Source organism: Chelonoidis abingdonii, chromosome 1 (genome assembly GCF_003597395.2).
Source record: "Chelonoidis abingdonii isolate Lonesome George chromosome 1, CheloAbing_2.0, whole genome shotgun sequence".
Classification (NCBI taxonomy): Eukaryota; Metazoa; Chordata; order Testudines; family Testudinidae; genus Chelonoidis; species Chelonoidis abingdonii.
Window position 1 is genome coordinate 321,881,746 of NC_133769.1, and position 24,870 is coordinate 321,906,615.

The 24,870-nt window shown below is 37.6% G+C and overlaps 1 protein-coding gene across 3 annotated transcripts in view; it reads left to right on the plus strand.

The window, feature by feature from the left end:
- Positions 1-14,599, plus strand: part of LOC116822027 (serine/threonine-protein kinase DCLK1) — a 354,967-nt gene extending 340,368 nt beyond the window's left edge. For 2 of the 3 annotated variants that reach the window (XM_075061628.1, XM_032775582.2), the window contains one exon: positions 13,938-14,599. In XM_075061628.1, coding sequence (XP_074917729.1) covers positions 13,938-14,102 — 165 coding nt within the window. In that variant the 3' untranslated portion in view covers positions 14,103-14,599. Of the gene's footprint in view, positions 1-3,215; positions 3,290-13,937 lie in introns of all 3 variants that reach the window. The other variant, XM_075061629.1, reaches the window with a different exon arrangement.
- Positions 14,600-24,870: the final 10,271 nt, after the last annotated feature.

Below are 24,870 nucleotides of genomic sequence, written 5' to 3' on the forward strand. Positions count from 1 at the left end.
GTTTGGCATGAGATTGTTGTTAAAATTTTACTTTCAGGAATCTCCTTTTTTACTTATACAATGCCAGGTAATATTGATATAAAGCTTATTAACTAAAGCTGTCTAAATTTATAATTTACAAAGCATATGCTTCCCAAATGCTGGAACATATTGTTCATCACTTAAAATGTAGAATAAGTATATCTTAACCCTTTTAAAAAATCTGTTTTATGGTGCAAATATATGTGTATACTGTAATTTATGTAAAGGGATAGCTAAAATATTGTATTTAGTTCTCAATTCAACTTCCTTGTGATATTCTTTATTATACATCTGCCCTTAGGGTAAAATTCACCACTGTATGGGGGTTCCACACAGGGCTCAATGTATCAAACCTTTAATGTGGGGCTTACATTAATAAGGATTTGTGCAGGTCAGCTGGGTTGGGGGGAATTGCATCTCTAGTTTGTTTGTTGTTAGTCAGAGTCATCTGTAGGTGTATTTTATTTATTTATATTAAACACTTCTGGTAGGCTGTTGATTTCTTCAGTAATATCCAAATATATTGTATTGACCCCTTTTGCTGAGGCATACATTTGCTTTGGTTATATAATCTCCAGTAAGAATAGTATCTGTTCATCCAGGTTCCAGTCCTACAAACACACACACATATTCTTAAACTTTACTACTGTCATAAAGTTAATCATGTGCATAAGTATTTGCAGGATTAGGGCCCTAAAGCAGATATGACCAAAATATTTAATTTTGAAGTTCCGTAACTGCATTTTTCTTGTATATAAATCTAACATTTCACTAAAAAATTTAAAATGCATGTTTAATAGCAAGCCTTTATTAAATAATCTGTTTAAAGTTTAGCACTAGAATTTTTGTTGAATTCTCCAAGGATGTTGTCACACTCTTTCCTTTGAATATTTTAAATTAATGACTTGACTGCTTAGTTATAATGTCTTCAGCCACTAAAGAAGAGAGCTGGTAATTATTTCTCAAATAAAAACAGATGTTTTGAAAGAGGTTTTTAAAAAAAAAAAAAAAACTCTGTGTCAGTACCCCATGGGTTTGTAATGATACTCTTTCTCTCTGAAATAATCAAGAGGAAATAGACATCAATTTTAAAAAATGCTTTAATATTCAAAGATATATTGCAATACATTCTATTAACTGAGCATAGTTCAATTTGTGTTCATGTCTGGAATGTAAAAGCTTTGCTTGTATGTTGTCACTTTTGTGCTTTGTTTTTTTGGCATTATTAAGATAGAAGAAAAGACTAATGATAACATTATGTTAAGGTTGTGTGAGGTCCCTGACTTGGCTACGGGAGTAAATCCCAGCTTGAGGCTCACGGGAGCTATGTAGCATAAAGAAAGAAAAAAGCTGTTCTGACAGCTGATGGTCTGCCAATGTGTCTAGAGATGGTAACCAATTTCTCTGTCTGCAGCATTCTGCCTGTCGCAGACAGCCTCTCTCATCTGTGGAAACCAAACTGGTGCTGCTTTATCATGGGGTGGGGGGAAGGAGGGGGGAAGGTATTTAAAATGCATTCTAGTGATCATAAAATAAAATTAAAAGTGACATTTTAACAGTGGGCTTTTCTTAAGATGTGGTGAAGAGAAAACAGCTTTAGTCTATTAGTTTTGCTCGGTTTGACAAAGAACCTATGACTTAAAATGTCATGTCACTTCATATCTGTTGTTCTATAATTATTATTTATAACCTGTTTTTCTTAGCCTATAGTCTCCATGGTAACTAAAATATTGTTTGACTTCTGCTTAGATAGATGTAACATTTTAAAATTCAAAGAATAAATCCCCTCCTAAAATACTTGTAACAGCATTCTGTTAGTTATAATATTTTAGTGCAATAGTTTTTATTTCCATTTTTAAAAAAACTTGTCTTTTGTGTACTTGAGATGCAGTATAACAGGCTGCCAGCAGATGGCAATAGTAGATCAATCTAGTGAAACAATGAAAAATGAAGTACTGTATAGGTGCAAGGTCCTCATCTTTTGAACAGGACGTGTCCTTTTAAATAATTCTAAATAAGATGAAACGTGCATTGATTTAAGAAAAAAGGAATAAATTATTAAATATTTCTCTTTGTCTGTATTGAAAGTGTAAGTTAGATGCTAACTACAGTTTAAATAACTGGTACCTAGAGACATATTAACCAGCCTTTCTCAATTTAGAATTAGTAACTATCATGAGTATTGCACCAATATGCCATAGTCTTAATGAAACACACAATGGCATTTCCTTTTGTAGGGCAAAATGTGAAAGTTATCAAATTCTTCCTATTAAACTGGGCAGAGTGTCTCTTTCAAGTTTTACCTCCTAAAATTGTATCTAATCCTCTGTTAATGGCTATCCCAAATACATGTTAGTGCAATGTAAAAAGATTAGAGAAAATAACACACTTTCTTTCTTTTCTATGCACATTCCACCGCTAATGATAAACTCAATTTAGAACAATATATACAACTTAGTTATATTTTTAAGCACACACTTTACCAGATTTTTTTACACAATACTAAATTCATTTTCCATTTTGACTTTAATTGGTGCACTTTAGTGAAGATTTTACATCACAGTTTTCTACCATTATCTTTTTAAGCCTGAGATGTAAGGCAAAATGATAAACAATACAATGCTGTTCATGAACCTGAGAAGTCCTGCTCTCCAAGGCTAACATTTAAAGAAAACAAACAAAAAAAATCCAAACTGGATTCTTTTAATCTTTACACATGCCATGATTATGAAGTAGCCTAATTTAAGCCTCATATAGTCTGTGTAGCCTGCTTCTTGTGATGGCTAACACTGTGTTTTTTAAAAATTATTAAACGTCTGTTTAATTGCAAAAGAAATTTTTTCATTACCATTATGTGCAACTTAAAGGGGCACTTCTATATGTGGAGATAACAGGATATTTGTTAGACTTTTAAATGAACGCATAATGCAGTAAGTTAGTTATGTTGCAAACTCCATTTCAGTTTAAATAAAATGGCTTCTAATATAGCAAGATAGAAGCTAGGGCTAGTTTCTTTTTTTCTTTTATTCTTTTTCTTACTTTTTGTCTCCAGTGCATAGATTCAGGATGTTAGATAAGTGCCTTGTGAAACTGAAAACAGTCAATATGCACTAAATAAGGAACAGCTTGGTCTGGAGTCTTAATTCTTTAGCATAATATCGATCCACTGAGTTGCCCCATTTCTCTCTGCTCAGCTGGACCACGGGTTTACCATCAAGAGATCAGGGTCTTTGGACTACTACCAACAACCAGGAATGTATTGGATAAGGTATGAGATGGTGCAGCTCCAACAGTCAGTGTTTCCATGGCAACGTGCTGGCAGTCTCCATTAACCAGTTCCTTCAGTGGATAAACATGCTTTTTGATTTGTTATCCAGTCCATATGCTGCTTTATCAGTTTCATTTTAATCTTGATTGAGATGCCACACCCCTTCATTCCCTTTTTTTCCACCCATTATTCACACTGACATTGCCAGCTTTCTCTTCATCACACATGCTCAGTTACAATTTTTCTTATAGATAAAAGGACAGTGTATATAAAAAATCTACTGGATATGCTACAGCAATTCACCTCCTCTCCCGCCTCCCCACACCCCCCACTGCTGGTTAAGGCATCTGCTTCCTGTGCACTTCTGTTTTTAAACACCTGGAACAGCAACAGCATTTTTTTTCCTCTTCTGTATGAGATGTGGAAGTATATACTGTCATTTTTAACCCATCAAACACAATCCTTACCTTAGACTGAACAATGCATTTACCTAACATAGTATTTAGAAATTCTTCCAAGTTTACTGAAATATAATGTGTTGTATGTGCTGGTAAGCTTGTGTTTTCTAACTATGCACATTTATTTTTGTTCTCTTTTCATTTTTAAAACCCCTTGTAGTTTTTTTATTTTTTTAACAATATTGCATGAATCTGTTTTTAATATTTTCCTACATTGCGTAATTGTGTCAGGGTTGTTATTAGTTGACTTGACCTGTATGATCAAATGGGACCTTGGCTGGGGTGGCTATTTCTGAGTGCATGAAAAGAGGGATTCTACTGATGGCTGATGTCAGTGGCCATACCGCCTCAATTGGTCAGGTGTCCTTGGTATTTTCATCAAGTGTTTATTTGCTGGCTGTTGTCCCCTTATTGCTCCCAGGGTTTGCCTTGTGATAGCTAGAAAGATAAAATGAGTTCCTAGTGAATATTTTTGCAAACACTGTGGTTGTTCAAGCCCAGAGAAATGCTTTTCATTGTGGTGGGGCGGGGGAAGGCCTGTTCTGCGTATGGAACAATTCTACAAATTAACTTCATTAGCAAAATGATAATGTTTACACTAATGTAGAAACCTGTCCCTCATATCATTTCACTGATTGCCTGAATCAGACTACAGCACAGTTTCCACAAAAGTTACTAGTCCCCCGAACACACCAAAAACATGCCTATGAAAATGCAATAGATTTTAAAATGGACCTGGAGGAGAAAAGCAGCTCTTCCTCCCTGATGTACTGTTCAGTTGAGAAGCAAAAAGTTAGTCCAGGTACACCATATAGATGCTGGTTATGATGTCTAACTGAGAAATAGTTTCCATACAGGTGCTCAAATTTGTACTGGTTTGTGCAGTAGCACCTCACTAATTAATATTTTGTGATTGAGAGACTTACTGAATCTTCCACAAATCATGAACTGTACTTTATTCGTCTATTTTCTCAATTGACATAATGCTTCAGAGTATCCTAGTAAATAAAATGTTGTATATTTTGTAAAAATAATATCCTAGTGAGAACTCACTTTGGCATCTGCACTTTCTCTTTATTGAGAAATGGAGGTAATCACTGTTATGTTCTGTGGATGATAAGTGGGAGGTTTAGCAAAGTGTAGGCTAGAGAAGTCTTACAACTTTTTCATTTTGCTTATTGAGGAAAGATTATATTTTGAATCAAATAGAATTTGTGAAAGGGCTAAAACGTTTTGTTCTGACTAGCATCACTATCTATGATGTGCCTGCCCAGCTCTTTTACTTACACTATTTTTTTCTTTTATACAAAGACAGAATCATTGTGTTTCTATTTGTCCTGTAGGTGTCTATTTAAATGAAAAAAGTCTCCACCCAGCATCAGAGAGCGCAAACCTCTAGAGCGAGGAATTTGTGATAAAATAGTGAAATGTTTCTAATCTGACTGGCCTTGACTCAGTTTAACTATGTAGCCCAGGTTTTAAAACAAACCGTACATCCAGGGGCTTTGGTGAAGACTCCAATCCAGCAAATAGGTAAATAAATAAACAATATAAAAAAAAAGGCCATTTGACTAAAATGCTAGTAATGGCTTCCATCAGCATACGAAGTGACATATCCTTGAATAATGGGCTGGAGCAGACTGGTGATAATCTCTCTTATTCATACATAAACTGCTGCTTTTCCAGCTGGGGGCAGTAACAATGTTTATAATTAGTGATGTTCTAAACAATGCACCCAGTGTGTAAAACTGAATTGGTAAAGTGGTGCTAAAACTCATAGACATATATGCTTAATTAGGAAACATTATAATACCTGATAGTCCCAGAACCAATACTATTATATACACGTTATTTGCATTGATTGCAAATGCTTTGTCTTTCATCGCCATAGAAACAGGAGCGTTCAAATAACCACTGTAGTGACCAACATTTTAATATAAATAGTAAAACTATTTTCACTTAGTGATTGTTTATACTATTCATAGAACTTCACAAATTCTTAAAGATAATACATACAGGGTTCATCCCTTCACTCTTATACAACAGTTCATTTGCCACAGGCCTTGAAAACTCATCTGTGATCACAAATATGGCCAATATATAAAAGTGGATCCAAAGAGAGATGTAATGCTTATATATTCTTTCATAATTGAATTCTTGATTTCTTCTCTTAACCACTGATCCTTTTCTTATTTGATCCTCTAGTTTCTCATATTCTCCTCCAACAATGACAATGTTTGTGCTTTCAATAAACCAGAAAACAATTTCCTTACTGTAGTCTAAATGTGTCCCTCCCTAATGTGCTCAAGATTCCAAATTCTGCTTTTGAATGCTAACTTTGCCCACCTCAGAGCGTGCTATTCTTCCTCTGTTGCCACGCAGAGCACCTGCAATATTTTAAATGTAGTGGCTTTTTTTCTTGAAAATATTTTCACATTGAGATGAAGTAGTACACTGAAAAATCTGTTCTTGAAGTAACAATTGCAGCATATTGTGCATAATGACTGAAAAAATATTACACAGTGTTATGTGTATACAAATAACAGGAAAAAATACAATAAACTACTTCAGTAAAAGAAGCCTTAATAAAAATAAAGTTAGATCATGTATTTTGTTTAAGCCCCAAATGTGATATAAGTTTTAAAAGCTGCATATATTATTGTAGGATATGTACTCCCAATGACACTCTCTTTTCTCTGCAATTATAGATGAGCACTCTGGCAAAGCATATCTGTGAACATGTACAGTGCTCTGTATGCAGAGATAGGACCGTCCGGGGGGGGGGGGCAATTTGCCCTGGGCCCCGCATGGGCCCCCAGGAGAGTTTTTCGGGGGCCAAAGTGCAGCCCGGTCTTTGGCAGTAATTTAGCGGCGGGGGGCCCCCTCTGCGGGCCTTTGGGACATTTCGGCGGCGGGTCCCGGAGTGGAAGGGCCCTCCGCCACCGAATTACCGCCAAAGCAGGGGCCCCCCACCGCCGAAGACCCCAGGCACCCAGAATCGTCTGGGTGGCCCTGTACAGAGATGTTGTTTTATAGCAGCACTCTGTGCTCTTCAATGAGCTCCTTTTCTAAAAAGCCAAAAATAAAATGTACATTTATTGCAAGTTATCAACTATTGGATGTTCATTGACAAAAACAAACAAACCAACCAACCTGACAGGTTTCTTGCCCTGTTATAAAAATCTCTGTTTAGGGTTTATTTAATTGAGGATCTTAACAACCTGAGAGTTTTTGGTGAGTTTGCTGATCTTCATGGATTTAAGTAAGTCAGAATATTAAGAGGGAATGGTGCCATTGGCTCTAGTGTTGCAATGTTGCAATATGTTACTTGAGCCTCTTGACGGAAGCCCATTTTGACTTCAGTACTTTGCATAATTTAGCAAGAGAAGGTCAATTGAATTTCTCTACTCTTGCAGCTTTATGTCTGAATCTATACATTTTTTAACCTATTGTTGATAGTGTTGTTTGAATCTTCTGGCTTTTAAGAGTTGAAATCAGAATATTTAGAATACCCTAGAACAGGTGTACCTAGAGTAACTTCATTTTTAATGGTGATATGTCCACTGACATTCTATGAACTCCAGTGGAGCTAATATGATATCAGGAAAATGTGTGGGAAAGTCATTGGAATATTTATCATGTAATGACAGAGGCAACTGCATTGGGCTTATCCATTGATTTTGTAATGAAATTGTAGCGTCCTAACAACACTGAATTCATGTAATCATTGACTTTTAAAAATATGATGCTCACAGTAGCTGCATTTTTTTCAAACTGAATAACTCATTTCAAATTCCAAAACCCCACTCTGTTCATACTGGACCTGATTCTCCATTGCATCTAGTACAGTCATCTACACCTGTCCAAACTGTTACAAAGTCAAAATACTGAATGTATATGTTATACGCCCTTTGTACAGATGTAAGTTACTGCACAAGGGACTTTATCTGTAAAATTTACTTTTTTCAAAGAATGAAGCCCTTCTGTAAATTTGACCCTGGTAAAAACAGACAAACATCTCAGGTCATTTAAAATCTCTCTGTCGCTCTGTGACTAAGAAAACCACAACTGAATTACAAATTATAAATAAAATTGAACCCATGCAAACAGCTTTGAACTAAGTTTCATACACATGTAATTGAAACCAGCTGAGAAGTCATATATCTAAGAACAGAGATGTTTAATAATAAACATAAACTGAAATACAGAATTGTGAATCCAGTGGTCATACGTGTACTATACTTGTCCTTTTCTTATGTACCAGTACAGTATGAAATGTAAATGAAACTGGGTTTTTTGGAGTGGGTGGGTGAAGGGGAGGTTATGTATATACCTGAGAAGTCTGCGAAGAAACATATGCAAGACCTCTTGTCCTAACACTGTAGAGCTGCTACTATTGCAGCGTTAGTGGTCATTTTAACCATTAATAAAATCTACTGTAACACATCACAACATATTGAGGTCACCAAACAGAACCTTATAAAAATAGAATAAATTACCCAGCTGGGAACATCTAAATATATGTTTTTAAAAGAATAAAACAGGAGGAAAATGTCAATATTTCAATAGTTATGTTATGTCAATTTAATTCCATATGCTAACAAAGCATCTCCAAAATGGCAAGCAAATTGCAAATATTTCCCTGCAGATGGACAGTGAGAGAAGAAAAGGATTTCTTAGACTAATGCGTGAGCAGCTGCATCTCCAGTTCAGTCTCCTAGCTAGTATGAATAATGGATGGACTAAGAGGCAAAATGCACAATAATGTTCTTTTATTAATGAAACGAAGAAATTTTTTTTGGTGGCTAATGATAAATTAAGAGAAGAGAAAAGAAAAGCAGTCACTGTTCACATTCATAAAATACAGTTATTTAAATCCAGTAATTACTGACTGACAGAAAATATGACCTAACAGCTAAAATGGATTCTTCTCATTGCAAATCCAGCACATATTTAAAAGGAGATATAGTAGTGAGCACCTGATCCAGATGCACCACATTCAATATTAGCCATGGAGAAAAACTTGTGTGTTATTCGGGAGTGCTGCAACATTACCAGTTAGAAATCAGGAAAAAGATATCACACATGATAAAATCTTGGAGAAATGGTAAATGCCCCATATTAGTATGACAGAAACAATGACTATAAAATATGTGCCTGATGCTTCAAAATACATAATTTTTATTCACAAAAATAGTTTGTTGACCATATGGTACTGAGTATCAGGAGTACTAAATGTTGATACAAAATACATTAATGCTTAGCAAAGGATACTGCAGACCCGTCAGCACCAAACTATTGAAGGCAATCCACTTACCTGCTATTGGATAAGTAGCTTTACATTTCCTCAGATGGATTGTATGAGGATGGCAACATATATTAAGTAAATAACTATAGTTTCATTTGGTTACCACCAATATAGTCTGGTCCTCAAAGTTCTAACCCTTTTACCTCAAGCTGAGAAAAAATGCTAAAATATGGTAATGAAAATCTAGGATTTGCAGCCCTGTGAGGCATGAGTGTGCTTCAGATCCTCTTATTATTTATTGAAAGAATAGCTTAAAGTAGAAATGCCCTGAAAATCCATAATGGACCAGTTCCTACACCAGTGAACCTTCCAGCTGAATAGCAGATGAAATAATAAATCTATTAAAGTAATACTATGTTTGCTGGTCATATATAAATAGAGGTCTTCGCTCCAAAGAGGTTGCCGATTTTGATCACAAATTAACCATTTTTTTAGAATATGCCCTAGGTGAGACAAGGTACAATAAGTAAAAACATGCATTCTTTTATTTCTACAATGTACGCAACCATTTCCCCACATTCCACAGAATTATCTGTTGCATGCCGAACTTCTTCAGAGGAGGGATGTAATTGTGGCCTCATAAATAAAAACATAATTTTTAACAGTCAGTAATTAAACATTAGAAAAACTTGCCAAGGGTTATAGTGGATTATCCATTACTGACCATTTTTTAAATGAAGATTGGATGTTTTTCTAAGAGAGATGTTCTAGAATTATTTTGGGGGAGTTCTATGGCTTGTGTTGCTCAGGTCAGAGAAGATGATCACAATGGCCCCTTCTGGGATTTGAATCTATGAATATGAATCTATACATTGAATGAAAATTAAAATGTGCCCAGTATGCATTTTAATAAGATTAATTGTGCAGTTATAGAAACCATAATTTTGAAGTATGTGATCTACACGCAGGGCAGCATTGGCCCAATCCTGCGACTTAAATGGGAGTTGGGAATACTCAGTAGCTCTCAAGATTAAATCCATTGAGAGAAGCAGAGACAGTCCATGTGAAAGGCTGGAGAATGAAACATATTATGTTGTATTTTCACTTCAATTGGATATTGATAAGGATTCCCCCAACTTGTCTCTTTCTCACCTTATACATTTCTCTGAGTCTTTTGGGTGGGTTAAAAGATTCTTTGCATCTCTCCAACAGGGAGTGAAAATACATAATGCCACAAAGCTACAGACAAGCCCTGATTTTGGACTGAATATCAGGAAAAACTTTCCAGCAATGAAATATTATATTGGACACAAATGCTAAAAATATGGTCTAGGGAATAATCCTACATTAGTAGGGGGTTGGGCTATGTGACATAATAGCTTTTTTACACCTCTGAATGTTTTATCCTGTGAAACTAAAAGCACCAGTTAATGTATTTGTGTATTTTAAGTAAAATGGCCCCCAAAGGTCCCTTAACAATGACAGCAGAGTAGGCTGTTGGATTTTCCATTATACACCAAGATGACTTTAAACGCAATAAATGTCATGATGCTTAGTTATCTGATGGCAGAACATTTTAGGTGGTTTATAATTTTGGCCTTTTTAAAAAAAGACAATAATACTGGATTAGACTTCAAAATAAACTAGTGTTTTATTCAAGAGTATCTATTACTTCAGGATTAATTGCAGGGTGACATGTTGTGGTATAACCTTTAAATAAACTCCTATATCCTGAAAGCAGAAAAAGTCTTGTAAATGAAAATCTGTATGTCATAGAATGATAATATGTGCCATTCTTTTCAATTTTCATGCAGAATTATATACTGTATGCAGTATATTCACTGTGTGTAAATGATCTAGATATTCATCTATTTCACATGAAAACATCATAATAAATCCAGTTGGTTTAAGGCTAAGAAATGCCCAAGATACTGAATAATACTAATTAAATTTCTTAAACACAAGATTAGTAGTAAACAAAGAGATCTCCAGCAGACAATAAGTGTTGTATTTTATAACAATTATTATTTAAAGTACAAGGATGAACTTATCAAAGTTAATTATTTTTACTTCTTTGTAATAGTGCTGTATAGGTTCTTGATATACAAATAATAGTTCAGCAGTTCAGCCTAACTAAATCCATTTGCTATAGTAGCTCTGTACTCTGTCCATCTTTCTGTCTTTATTACATCATTTTTGAACTTTGATTGCATTATTTGAGCATGAATTGCTATAATGCTATTCTGCACCACTGTGATGGATTTAGTTTTCGTTTTGTTCTCAAAAATAGTCTAGCTATAAATGTATCTCTGTTCTCTGATGAGGCTCACAGTATAACTGGTAAATTCTCAAGAGGAAAAACGGTCATGTATCTCCCAAGAGAAAACAATAAACCCTTTGAAGCAGAATAACCTCTTGGCTGCATTCATTTAAAGGGTGACACACATGCTAGGGAAAATCTTTCTAATGTATCAGACTTAACATTGAAATCTATTCCATTTCTACATATATTCCATATTATCTTTGTCTCTCCGCTAGAGATCAGATATTTATGTACATTTTAAGGGCTTTCTCATTAACAGTCCTTTTCCGTTTTATCCTGACAGTGGAGTCATGGACCCTGATTTAGGAAAGCATCCCCCTTTAAGAAAGCAGTTCAATGTGTTGAAGTGCTTTCCTGAATCAAGACCATAGTGTTGAATTTGTAACATCACAGTAATTTCAGTGGCTACAGAATAATATCCTATGTTCAAGATCAGTGGTCCCCAACGTGGTGCCCATGGGTGCCATGGCACCCACCAGGGCATTTATCTGCGCCCGCATACTGGACGTCGGACAAACATCTAATGAAATGCCACCAAAAAGCGGTAACGTCAAGAGGTGTCGCCGCCAAAAAGCAGTGTCATCAAGAAGTGTCGCTGCCAAAATTGGCGGCATTTCGGTGGCGATGCCTCTTGACATTGCCGCTTCTCGGTGGCATTTCAGCAGATGCTTGTCTGCCAGCCATGATCCTCTGTGGCTCATCATCCGGCGTCCACCAGATGAAAAAGGTTGAGGACCACTGTTCAAGATTATGGGTAAAATCCTGGCGCCATTGGAGTCAATGGCAAAACTCCCATAGATTTCACTGAAAGATCAAGCAAAATGAGAAACTTGTCTGTGGGCTGGTGTACAGTTGGGGGGGGGGGGTATCGATCTAAGATACGCAACTTCAGCTGCGTGAATAGCATAGCTGAAGTCTGAGAATACTGAGACTATATTATTGCCCTTATATAAATCCATGGTATGCCCACATCTCGAATACTGTGTACAGATGTGGTCTCCTCACCTCAAAAAAGATATTCTAGCACTAGAAAAGGTTCAGAAAAGGGCAACTAAAATGATTAGGGGTTTGGAGAGGGTCCCATATGAGGAAAGATTAAAGAGGCTAGGCCTCTTCAGGTTGGAAAAGCGGAGACTAAGGGGGGATATGATAGAGGTATATAAAATCATGAGTGATGTGGAGAAAGTGGATAAGGAAAAGTTATTTACTTATTCCCATAATACAAGAACTAGGGGTCACCAAATGAAATTAATAGGCAGCAGGTTTAAAACAAATAAAAGGAAGCTCTTCATCACGCAGCGCACAGTCAACTTGTGGAACTCCTTACCTGAGGAGGTTGTGAAGGCTGGGACTATAACGGTGTTTAAAAGAGAACTGGATAAATTCATGGTGGTTAAGTCCATAAATGGCTATTAGCCAGGAAGGGTAAAGAATGGTGTCACTAGCCTGTTTGTCAGAGGATGGAGATGGATGGCAGGAGAGAGATCACTTGGTCATTGCCTGTTAGGTTCACTCCCTCTGGGGCACCTGGCATTGGCCACTGTCAATAGACAGATACTGGGCTAGATGGACCTTTGGTCTGACCCGGTATGGCCATTCTTATGTTTAAGTCAAAGTATCTTAGATCAATTTACCTTGGGTCCTCATGGCACGGGATCAACGTCTGTGGCTCCCCGTGTCAACTCCGCTACCGCCGCTCGCTCCGGTGGAGTTCCAGAGTCGACAGGAGCGCGTTCGGGGATCGATATTTCGCATCCAGATGAGAAGCGATATATCGATCCCTGAAAAATCGATCGCTACCTGCCGATACGGGGGGTAGTCTGGACGTACCCTCTGAGTGACATTAGTCTCATTACAGCATAAATCTTGAACAGCATCAGGAAATATATTGGGGGAGGGAGGATTTGGCCAAGTATATTGAGACACCTTTGGAAAAAATAGTCATTTTATATACAATTAGTGTGGACTTTACTTAGTTGGGGTTTAGTCTATATTATCTTCTAGGCAAGGTGATCAGATTGAATGCAGTCTTCAACAAGAGCTCATCAGTGTACTCCTCAACAGCAAAGCCTCAAATGGTTTAGCATGAAGTTTTAAAGAGCTGAGTTAGCTTCTTTCTTACCTTTCTTTCTTAGCTGACAACTTTATCACAATCCATCCATCCACAATCTCACCAAGTTAAACATTGGTGAATGAGTATCAACCTTCATTAGGTCAAATCAAACAGACAGTCCTATCTCTATACCTTGCCTGTAGGGAAAGGTTTATACTTTGAGAAAGAAAGGGGAAGGTCAGCTGATATTTGGCTTGAAATCTGAATTTATTACTCTATGAAATTAATAGCATCCAGAAGTTGAACATATGGCATCCATATATATGGTACTATATATGTTTGATGTCATGTTGCTGCTTAAGTTTTGGGAAATCCACTTTTTTAAAAGTTTAGCTGTGTTGTGGGCTAAACCTTTCAAAACCAAGTGAAACAGAACAGGTTTAATTTGGCCTGAACATTTATTATACCTGGTATTTGCAGGCCCACATACAAATGCATGTTTTTCATTAGCTTTGAATTTCACACACAGCCTAATTTCATTTATTCTCATTTTATGCCCCTGCCAGACCACCGCTCTTGATAAGGAGAGGCAGGTTTTCCGACGAAGACGCAACCAGGATGTGAGGGGACGTTATAAGACTCAGCAAGCTCCACCTGAACTCAACTCTGAATCGGAAGACTATTCACCAAGTTCATCCGAGACTGTTCGCTCACCTAACTCACCCTTTTAATAAAACACTTTTGCTCAAAGTCTTGGTTTAACCCTTTGAGATTCTGAAAATCCTCCAAACCTGTGTGAAATGGTTACATCTGCTCTATCTAGCACTAATGCACGAATGATGGAACAGAAAAGGGTGTTTACAGTATCTTTGTAATAGTAATTTCCTAACTGACTGAAATGATACTTGTGCTCTGTCTAGATTGTGACTTGCTGCTAAAATGATCCTCAAAGGGTTAAGACTATTTTGCATTTTTTTAAGATAAGAGCAATGAATGTTTTCATCAGTCATGCTGGGACCTGCAGTTTGTAATTTTAGCACATGTTAACCCTCTGAGTGCATAGTAATCTTTAACCCTGATGGCCCACACTAGGGCTTTATTGACTTACATGCACATATCTTTCCCCCATCTCCTTAGTTCTTTCCCCAGTTTTCTGGCCAAAACAATATCCAAATGCTACTCTATTTGAGTGACTGCAAATAGGGGCTTTTAAAAATCTTGTTTTAGAGCAGCATATTCTAAACTTCTGTGATATTCCACCACAGAGGGCTGACCATTATTGGTAGGTGCCGTACAAGATAAGTGGAAAATCAGCGATAGGACTGCCTCATAACAGTCTACCTAAGGTGACATGACAATCCCATCAAAATTGTTGCTTCCACATTATTGGCTGCTAGCAGCTGTCGTGTAGTAGTGGCAGAGTCATAGGGAGTGGGTGAAGGGCACATTCTTTCATGCTTTGGTATGTAAAGATCTAATTCTAAAACTTTCCCCTACCACACATGCAAGAACATACAGATGGGGGAGAGCAGTTAGTTTCTCTGTAGCATTGGGATTTTGAAGAAGGAATACTCCTCTCAACACGATCATGTTTTTTCACAGATACACTGTGATTACTGCCAGGAGAGAGACTTTTAAAAGAGAGAGATGAAAAATCCAGCATTAAGGGAAAGAGAGTTACATTATTTATAAATTGGGGGAAATACCTGGCAAGTTAACATTTAAGAAAAACCTTTGGGTGAAATCCTGCTGTCCTCATTGACATCAATGAGAATTTTGTCTTAGAGTGGAAAAACTAAAAACTATTCATCTAGTGGATCTGTCCTATTATATACAGAGGGTGTGTGTGTGTGAAAAACACACACATAGGTTGTTAAACCTCAAGTCAGTGTGATAGCATTTCATTTCATTCTTGTACAAAGAAAAGCCAATTCACAGAGAAGTTATACTTCATAAACTTTTGCTTCAGATAGGATCATTTGAATGAAAAGAGTCCCATATTCACACAAAAGTGGCACTAGTTGAGTAAAAAATGGCACGTTTTCAAAATTATAAATAAATATAAGACCTGAGCAGAAAATATTAACTTTGATGTTTCACATGTTGGTTTTACATTTTGGGGCTGTGCTCACAGAACTCTCAATGAAAACCATGGGAATTCTGAAGGTGAGGGTCTTGTAGGAGCCATCCTATTATTCATTTGCATTCCTAAAGTAACAATCACTGGAGTAGCCAGGTGCCATCTTTTTCTGAAATCTCAAAAGATTCACTGAATGTCATGTGTGTAAATAGTGTAGGTCAATTCCTTTCTCTTGTCTATTCTCTTTAGAGTATGCCCATCTCTCCTTATGTCCATTGTAAGATTTTTATATTTCAAACATTTAATACATTTGGAACCAAAGGAACCTCATTTCATGAGTTTTCATTCAAGTGATGGAAAACATTAATTAGAGTTCTTTGGTTTCGATCTATCCATTTGATTGTGGGGGAGGTCCCCAATGCGTCTGCATAGCCCCATTGACTTTAGTGGGATGCTGCACACAAGTGTAAGAGTCTCAATCAGATTGAGGCCTTTATTGGCAACTGAAGCATAATTAACAGAGGAACACTGGTTAAAGTATAAAATTAATTGTGTCCTAAGCAGAGAAACTCAGCAGGTTTCTAGGGAACTCCATAGGGATAATGGGATACGTAGCTACAGCACACCTAAACTTCAGAGTTTGGAGTGTGCTTCCTGGCTATTGTGCCTCCCTTGTCAAGGTCAGGAGAAAGGATGGAAGAGCTATATAGTGGCAGATCATCTGACCTGCACAACCACCCGTAAAGAGTCCCTGCACAAAGAGACTTCATGGTAGGTATGGAATCATCTTGGTGTCACCCCACTGGGCAGCAGTACCAGAGCAATTGCATTACATACATGTGCTCTACTCTGGTGGAAGAGTGGGTAGGATTTGGGCCACAGTGAATCAATATTCAGGGCTAGGTCCTCAGCTTGTGTAACTCAGTGTAGCTCCATTGAAGCCAATATTGACTTACAGCAGCTTATATAGCCCCTCACGTTATGATATAGCCTTCCCTTTAGAACAGATGCAACTCAATGCAAATATAAAGATATTTATATGGCAATCTAAAGTGTCCATTAATAACACATGCTTTTTTGACTATCAGCAAAACATTGGCAGTTTCAAAGGAACAAGGACAAAATTCGTTCTTCTTAATTAAATAGAGGAGTTGGGGGGAAAAAACAGGTTTGAAACAAATGCTTCATCTCATGAATGTGTAGTGTTATTTGAGATCTTCCTATCACCTTTGCTTTTGTTTTAGACTCCAGGGCTATCATTAAAATAAGATGTTTGGCTCCATCGTACACCATATTGTACCACTTAAAAGATATATAAAAATATCCCCAGCCCCTGAAATTTCCACTCATCCCTTGCAAATTTCTGATCTTTGGCTCATATTTTACTGACGTAACTCCTATAACATTTTACAGTTATATTCTTTAGGCTCCTTCAAGAATGTGCACCAAATAGTTGAATGGGGCCTTTTCACGGTTTCAAGAAAAACTATTGGAATATTTTAACGGTTTTAAAAGAGAAGGTATCCGGATTATAAAGCTAAGGTTTCAAATAGTTAATGGTTGATGCTTGTTTGCCAAAGAAATACAAGGCCAAATTTTGCTCTACTTACACCTTTGTAATCCCACTAAGTTCTTGGGTGTAACTGAGACCAGAAGGTGGGACCCTTAGAATATCTAAACTTTAGTCAAGGAAACTGAACAGATTGGGGCTAACAGACAGTTTCTAATATGAATACACTTAAAAATCTAATATGAGAGCGCATGGCATAGTAGTCATTTTACTGTAAACCATCCCATAGCTTAATTTTACACATTATATTGGTGCTAAACATTAAAATAAAACAAAAGAAAATATGCTTTGTATTTATAGACTGTAAATGCACCACTTCATTATTTTTTATGCATGTTGCTAACTGACTGTCTCTTCCGGTGAGTTTACGTGCAGTAAACTAACTTTATGGTAAATGCAATACTCAAATGTGATGGTGCCCTTCCTATCTTCGTGCACTTTGAATATTGTGCTGAATAAATTTAGAATGTGATTTATCATGTGAAAAGGAAAATCAGCAACCCCATTAGATATAATTTTATTAGCATTTATCTACAAAAAGCTCCGGGATATTATAGTTGTACTCAGAGGGTTAACAGAAAAGCACAAGGCATGCTGATTACATTGGTGTATCCAAACTGCTTTGCTTTTTTAGCCAGTGTTTGCTAATTTTTCAGAAAATTCTTTGAAAATTAAAAGTTTAAAATAACTTAAGTGTTGTTGTTCAAGGAATTTCTATAACCAAATTAATCTTATTTTTAGTTTAACTTATCACAGGAATAATATGTATCATTAATGCAGTGTAAGTCTGTAGTTATAACTTTTATTAATTCCACAAGTGATTCAAGATTTTTTTTTTAAGTACTTAATATAGAGCTTACAGTGGTGGCATAGGTGACTGAGACTGTCTTTCTTTTTGGTAAACAAACAATATTGTAATTTCAAGAGAGTCCTAAGAACCAGCTTTTCAGTTTGGTAGTGTACTAGTTAGGGAAAAGCGATCTCATTACATGCATTGTGTAAATCTTTGTAGATGAGAACTGTTCATATGAATGAACACACTTTTTTTCTTGACATTGTAGCAGAAATTGTTTACTTGTTGATGATCAACCAATACATTAATTTGCTTCAGACTGTTACAGGGGAAAGTGAGACTCCAATCATTGAAAATGTTATTGCTTTACAGTAGCCCTCATCTACTTTAAATGTGGTGCATACTACAATAAGCAAAGCCAAACCTGTGAATAAACTGCTCAAAAAGCTTGGTGATTCTGTATTACGTGGAGTCCTTACATATAATAGTGTTGTAGCACTGAGAAGGCTTGCCAGGTGTTGAAATTGAAATATATATATATATGAGCTAAATTGCAATCCTTTACCCTCTCAGGCATATTTCATTTATTTCTTTTTAAAGAAAAATTGGTTCAGGGGGTCACAATGCCACCGGTCAAGTGCATTAAATCACTGTTATTTGCTGCGCCATGGTACACATTAGCAAATGGCATCCCCTGTATTTAGTTTAGATTGTGGGCAGCGAGAGGTTTCCTAATGTTACTGCAGTGCCCTCTAGCACTGTCATAGCTAAGGCTGTGTTAGTGTTTCAATTCTAAACTCCTAATCTCAAAGGTTTTTAGTTTGATCATAAAAATAGGCTTCGGGTGGATATGTGGCACATGATTGCTTATCCCAGAGTGATTCTTCTCCTAAAATATGAGGGAAATCGGCTTGGCCCTTTTGACATTTATGTCCTAGAAGTGTACACAAAAAAAGAGGAGCTTGCTTCGGGACATTTTTGTGTGGGTTAGTCAAAAATGGCATAGTTTTCACATGAGTTTTACAGGTTTGGACTACAACGTAGACAGATCAAAACTTTTGGGTGCTTTGAAAATCAGTAAGAAAACTCTTATTGAGAGAGAGGCTATTTCAGCAATTTTACTGCAACAAAAAAATAATAGGTATTTCAAGTTCACATGCGTATTCTCCCTGCTGTGTGCTGATGGACTGGTACAGTTTAAGGCCAGAAGGGACCACCAGGTCATCCAGTCTGACTTCCTGCATACCACAGGCAACCACCAACACCCAGCACCCTCACACTAAACCAAACAACCAAAATTAGACTACGGTATTACAGCCCAGAGGATATTCAACTATGACATGCCACAGGCAGAGAGTGTGAGGAACTGAGGTGCACCAGTACCAGAGTTCCTGCAATGGCAGGGAATTAAGTGTAATTTCCATTACCAATAGTGTGAGTTACTCAATGCATCAAATACTGAAAGTGGATTTTGTAGAATTTCTGTGGAGCATATGAACTCATACAACTTGATTCTCCTCTCACATTTAGGACTTGCTCCATGTAAGAAAATGGAATTATGCCAATGTAAAACAGGTATAAGCAGAAGAATTGGGCCCATTGTCACTTAAATGACAAACTTATCATAGTAACATCAGAACTGGATCCTCAGGAGCTCAGAACTGTGGAGGTTATCAAGACTGTTTTAAAAATTGAATATGCACACTCTTTGCATATTGCATATTGCAATAAATCCATGTACAACAGGTAACCTCACTGCTCAGGCACAAATCTGAAACAAATTTGCATTTGCCAAGGGGTGCAGTTAATCTCTCTCTCTCTCTGTCACACACACACTCTCTCTCTCTCTCTCTCTTAGATCCCAAAACACAGCTGTCTCCTATATAAGCTAAAAGAGAACTCCTGTAGCTATTAGCAATAGTGTTAAATATGGGCTAATGGGGAAAATAGGTATTAAAAAATAATTCCATGAGCATTTTTTATAAATTCCCAATTCTAGACCATACCAGTTCCGTTTGGGAAAACAAAATTTCCAAAAGGACCTTTTATGCACACCTTTTTATAAAACTGTATTTATACTTGAACAGCCCATGTTTAGTATTTTTGGATTGCCATGCCAGATCAGAGGTTCATCCAGTCCTGTACTCTCTCTCTGACCAGCTGCATCGGTGGCAGGAACAAGAAACACAATAGTGGACTGTTATGGAATGATCTACCCACAGTGGAGACGTCTTCCTAACTCTGGTTAGTGACTGACTTATCATAGAACTGGAAGGGACCTCGAGAGGTCATCTAGTCCAGTCACCTGCACTCAAGGCAGGACTAAGTATTAGCTAGACCATCCCTGACAGGTGTGTGTTCAACCTGCTCTTAAAAATCCCCAACGATGGCAATTCCACAACCTCCCTTTGCCCTGAAACAGTTTATCTTGAGCTGGACTTTGGAATTAATTTGTTTAAACATCCAATGTCTTTAAAACAATATAACCCAGTATTTGCACAATAATAGACTGTGTGGACTATTTACAATGATTTTACAATGGACAACAGATTTTAAAGATTCTGAACTTGAATACGTTTCCATATATGCTTCCTTTTTAAGGCAGATGTATAACAGAAATTAGCACTCATACACAAATATATTCAGACAATGTTAGGGTCATAAGCTGATGAAAACTGTGCTTTGAGATGTCATATTTATGGTGCATTATAAACTGTTTGAATGAATGGGCTTCAGGATTAGGCCCTGACATAATAAATTAGGAGCAAAGGGTGAAATGCCGTATTTAATTTGCCTTGTGTTCCAGTTTAGCAACTAAAGTGGTCTCCTATCAAGGGACCTCAGATCAATGAAAGATTATCTGCAACACATAAACACGGTGAGTTGAGTGTAAAATTAAATAGCAAAGGTCTGGCCTTTCAAAAGTGTGTGATAGATTTTAAGTTTCTTTAGTAAATCCCACATGCAGAAAAAGGCCATTAAATCTCTAAATAATGGATCTGAACTTTTGACAATTTGACGAAGATCGGGAATTTTAGTTTGTAGTCTCTTTGTAATTATTTGATTGTAGTTGTGCTTTACATTTAAGGTGAATACAATTCTTGAAAACTTTTGATATTTTAAAAGAAAAAAATCTGATTGAATTATGCTTTAATACGTTGAATATCTTCTCTATTTATTTCCCTCAGTGAGATGTGATGCTGAGGAAGGGGAAGTCCTGAATAATTCCCAAAGGACAATTTGCCATTTACAATGATTGTTGCTATGTACTCTGTAAAAAAAAATAATAATAATAAAAAAAAAATTATTGAATCTAATCCAAGGTTAAAGACATATCCACTATAACTTATTTTTATGTTATTAAGGAATTAATAATAGCCTTTTATATTCTGTCTGAAAGAAATTATTAAAGGATTAGTTGAGTGTGAAATTAAATAGCACTTTTCTCATGCATGCTAAAGAGGTGTCTGAAGAACTGGTTGCATTTAAACAAGTTTTCTAAATGGTTTTGATTTTGTGCAAGAGAAAAATCCCATGTTTCCTTTGAAAATACCAAATTTAGCAAGTGCTAAGTGGTTCAGAGGACAAAGGTTAATCTTTAATTTTCATGCTACTAATGAAATAACTTTCAAATGATATGTATTGATGCATAAAGCTGGAACAAAGTCAAATGGCATTTTTCAAATCCCGCTGTTTATACTAATAAATGTAGGTTAATATGGGATGAGATCTGATATGTTAACTTATGAGCTAAGCTTTTATATTGCTTGTTTTTATGTAAAACATTTACTTTCAAATTATAATAAAATAATAGAAAATTACGTACCAACCATTTTACTTAATACCTTATCTGCAGTCTGAACTTGCAATGATTTCATGTTCCTCTAATAGAATGATGCTTGGAGGTATTTCAGTTGGCAAGCAAATGGCTAAAGTTATATCCAGCTGCATTCCTAGGGGATTTTGCACAAGGCTTTAAAAATTAGTCATGCAACCATGTTGTTATTTTCCCCATCTAAACCTCTGCACCAATGTGAGTCTTGATGAATATGATTAAAAAGTCAACTATTCAAAAAATTCCCACTTTACATAGTATCAGGGGGTAGCTGTGTTAGTCTGTATCCACAAAAACAACAAGGAGTCTGGTGGCACCTTAAAGAGTAACAGATTTATTTGGGTTTGATTAGGGAATGGGAGTGGCTGGCTGTCACATAAATAAGAAGAAAACAAAGAAAGAAGAAGTGGGGCCGCTATACACTGAGGATGGAACGGAGGTTAAGGATAACCTAGTCATGGCCCAATATCTAAATAAGTACTTTGCCTCAGTTTTTAATAAGACTAGTGAGGAGTTTAGGGATGATGGGGAGATGATAAACTCTTGGGAATGTGTTGATATGGAGGGGGTATTCACCGCATTCGAGGTAGAGCCAAATCTGAACAAGCTTAATGGACAAATCGGAGGGGCCCGCTGCAATCTCCCATCGGGATATAAGATGGAACTGGTGCGTGAAATTTGGCGTAGCCGTAGCGAGATTTTTGTAAGCAAGTCGAGGAACTCGGTGGTTGTACCGGTACGTACGTGGGAATTGCTAACGTTATTTCCTATTTTTTAAGAACAGAGCTAATAAGTGACGTCTGGGTTAATTATAGCCTGGTTAGGCTGAACGTCTGTAGTATGTGAAGGTTGTTGGGAAAAAATTTTAAGGGAGAAGTAGTTTGTAAGGAACATTGAGTGCAATGGTAATGGACGAATTGCAACATGGATTTACTAAGGGATCGTGCCAAACCAACCTGATCTCCTTATTTGAGAAAGGTGACAGATTACTTAGATAAAGGAAATGCGGTAGAAATTCTAATTTACCTCGATTTCACAGTAAGCGTTACACAGTTCCGCATGGGGAACTGTTAGTTAGAATTGAAAACGATGGGGATGGAAGTATGTAAGTCTGTTAAGGGGTCCAGGAACTGGTTATAGGGAGACTCCAGCGGTGCGTAACTGAAGGGTGAACTGTCAGGCTGGAGCGAGGTTACTAGTCGGTCCCTCAAGGAGCGGTTTGGTGACCGATCTTATTTATACCCTTTTTGTTACTTGACACTTAGGCAACAAAAAGCAGGGAATGTGCTAAGAAGTTTGCGGATGAACAAAGCTGGGGGTATTACTAACACGGAGAAGGCACCGGGATACATTCAGGAGATCTGGACCACTCTGTTAAACGGAGTAATAGTATAGGATGACAATATTAGATATGAAAAGTGCAGGTCATCGCACTTATGGATAATAATAAAATTTAAATATACGGTTGCGACGCATCAGTTGGAAAGCGACGAGGAGAGAAGGACCTTGGGGTATTGTTGATAGCAGGATGACTATGAGCCGCCAATGTGATATGGCGTTAAAAAAGCACAATAGGTTTAGGAATGCATCAGGCGAGGTATTTGCCAGCAAGGATAAGGAGGTGTTAGTACCATTATATAGGCGCTGGTGAGACCCACCTGGAAGTATTGTGTGCAGTTCTGGTTCCCCTGTTAAGAAGGATGATATCAAACTGGAACAGGTTCAGAGTGGTACTAGATGATCCGAGGAGGAAACCTGCCTACTGAAGGAGACCAAAGGCTTGGTTTCAGCTGCCAAAAAGAAGGCTCCTGGGGGATATGCAGGGCGAGGTATTTCCAGCAAAGGATAAGGAGGTGGTATATCTTTGAAACTCTGGTGAATCGGGGGAAGTCCCAGATGCTGGAAACAGGCATAATGTAGTGCCCATCTTTACAAAAGGGAGGAGGAGGATCCGGGAACTACAGGCCAAGTAGCCTCACCTCAGTCCTGGAAAAATCAATGGAGCAGGTCCTCAAGGGAATCAATGCTGAAGCACTTCGAGTAGGGGACATAATCGTAACTGTCAGCAGAATTTACCAAAGGCAAGTCAGCCTGACTAACCTAATTGCCTTCTATCGAGGAGATAATGGGTCGGATGAGGGGAAGCAGTGGACGTTTCATTCCTTGACTTTAGCAAGCTTTGATACGGTCTCCCACAGTATGCTGCTGGCAGTTAAAGAAGTGTGGGCGGATGAATGGACTATAGCATGATGAAAGCTGGCTAGATCATGTCGGTCACGGGTAGTGATCAATGGCTTCCATGTCTAGCTGGCAGCTGGTTCAAGTGGATGCCCAAGGTTTGGTCTGGGGCCGGTTTTGTTCAATAATCTTCATTATGATCTGGAGGTGGTGGAGTGCACTGCTCAGCAAGTTTGCATGATGACACTTAAACTGGGAGAGTGGTAGTTACACTGGATGGTAGGGAATGAGATACAGAGGGACCTAGAGCAAATTAGAGGATATGGTCAAAACAAACCTGATGAGGTCAACAAGGACAAGTGCAGAGTCCCTGCACTTAGGATTGGAAGAATCATTCGCTTACAGACTTAAGGACCGTAGGCTAGGAAACAGTTTGCAGAAAAGGAACCTAGGGTTACAGTGTACGAAAGCGATATGAGTCACAGTTTGCCTTGTTGCCAAAGGAAGGCTAACAGCATTCTGGGCGTGTATTAAGTAGGGAGCATTCGCCAAGCAGATCGAGGGACATGATCACTACCTCTCTAATTCAACATTGGGTGAGGCCCATCTGGAGTACTATGTCCGATTTGGCCCACACCAAGAAGGATGAATGAAATTGGAAAGACGGGCCAGAGAGGGCAACAAAAATGATTTAGGGGGGTGCGCACAGGACTTTTTGAGGAGAGGCTGAGGGAAACTGGGATGGTTTAGGTCCTGCAGAAGAAGAAAATGAGGGAGCTTGCTAAGCTGCTTTTGACTACCTGAAAGGGGGTTTCCAAAGAGGATGGGATCTAGATGTTCTCAGTGGAGCAGACTGACTGAACAAGGAGTAATGGTCTCAAGTTGCAGTGGGGGAAAGTTTAGGTTGGAGAATAGAAAAACTTTTCACTAGTGGGGTGGTGAAGCACTGGAATGGGTTACCTGGGAGTGGGTTGGGGGAAAAAATTCTCCTTCCTTAGAGGTTTTTAAGGTCAGGCTTGACAAAGCCCTGGCTGGGATAATTT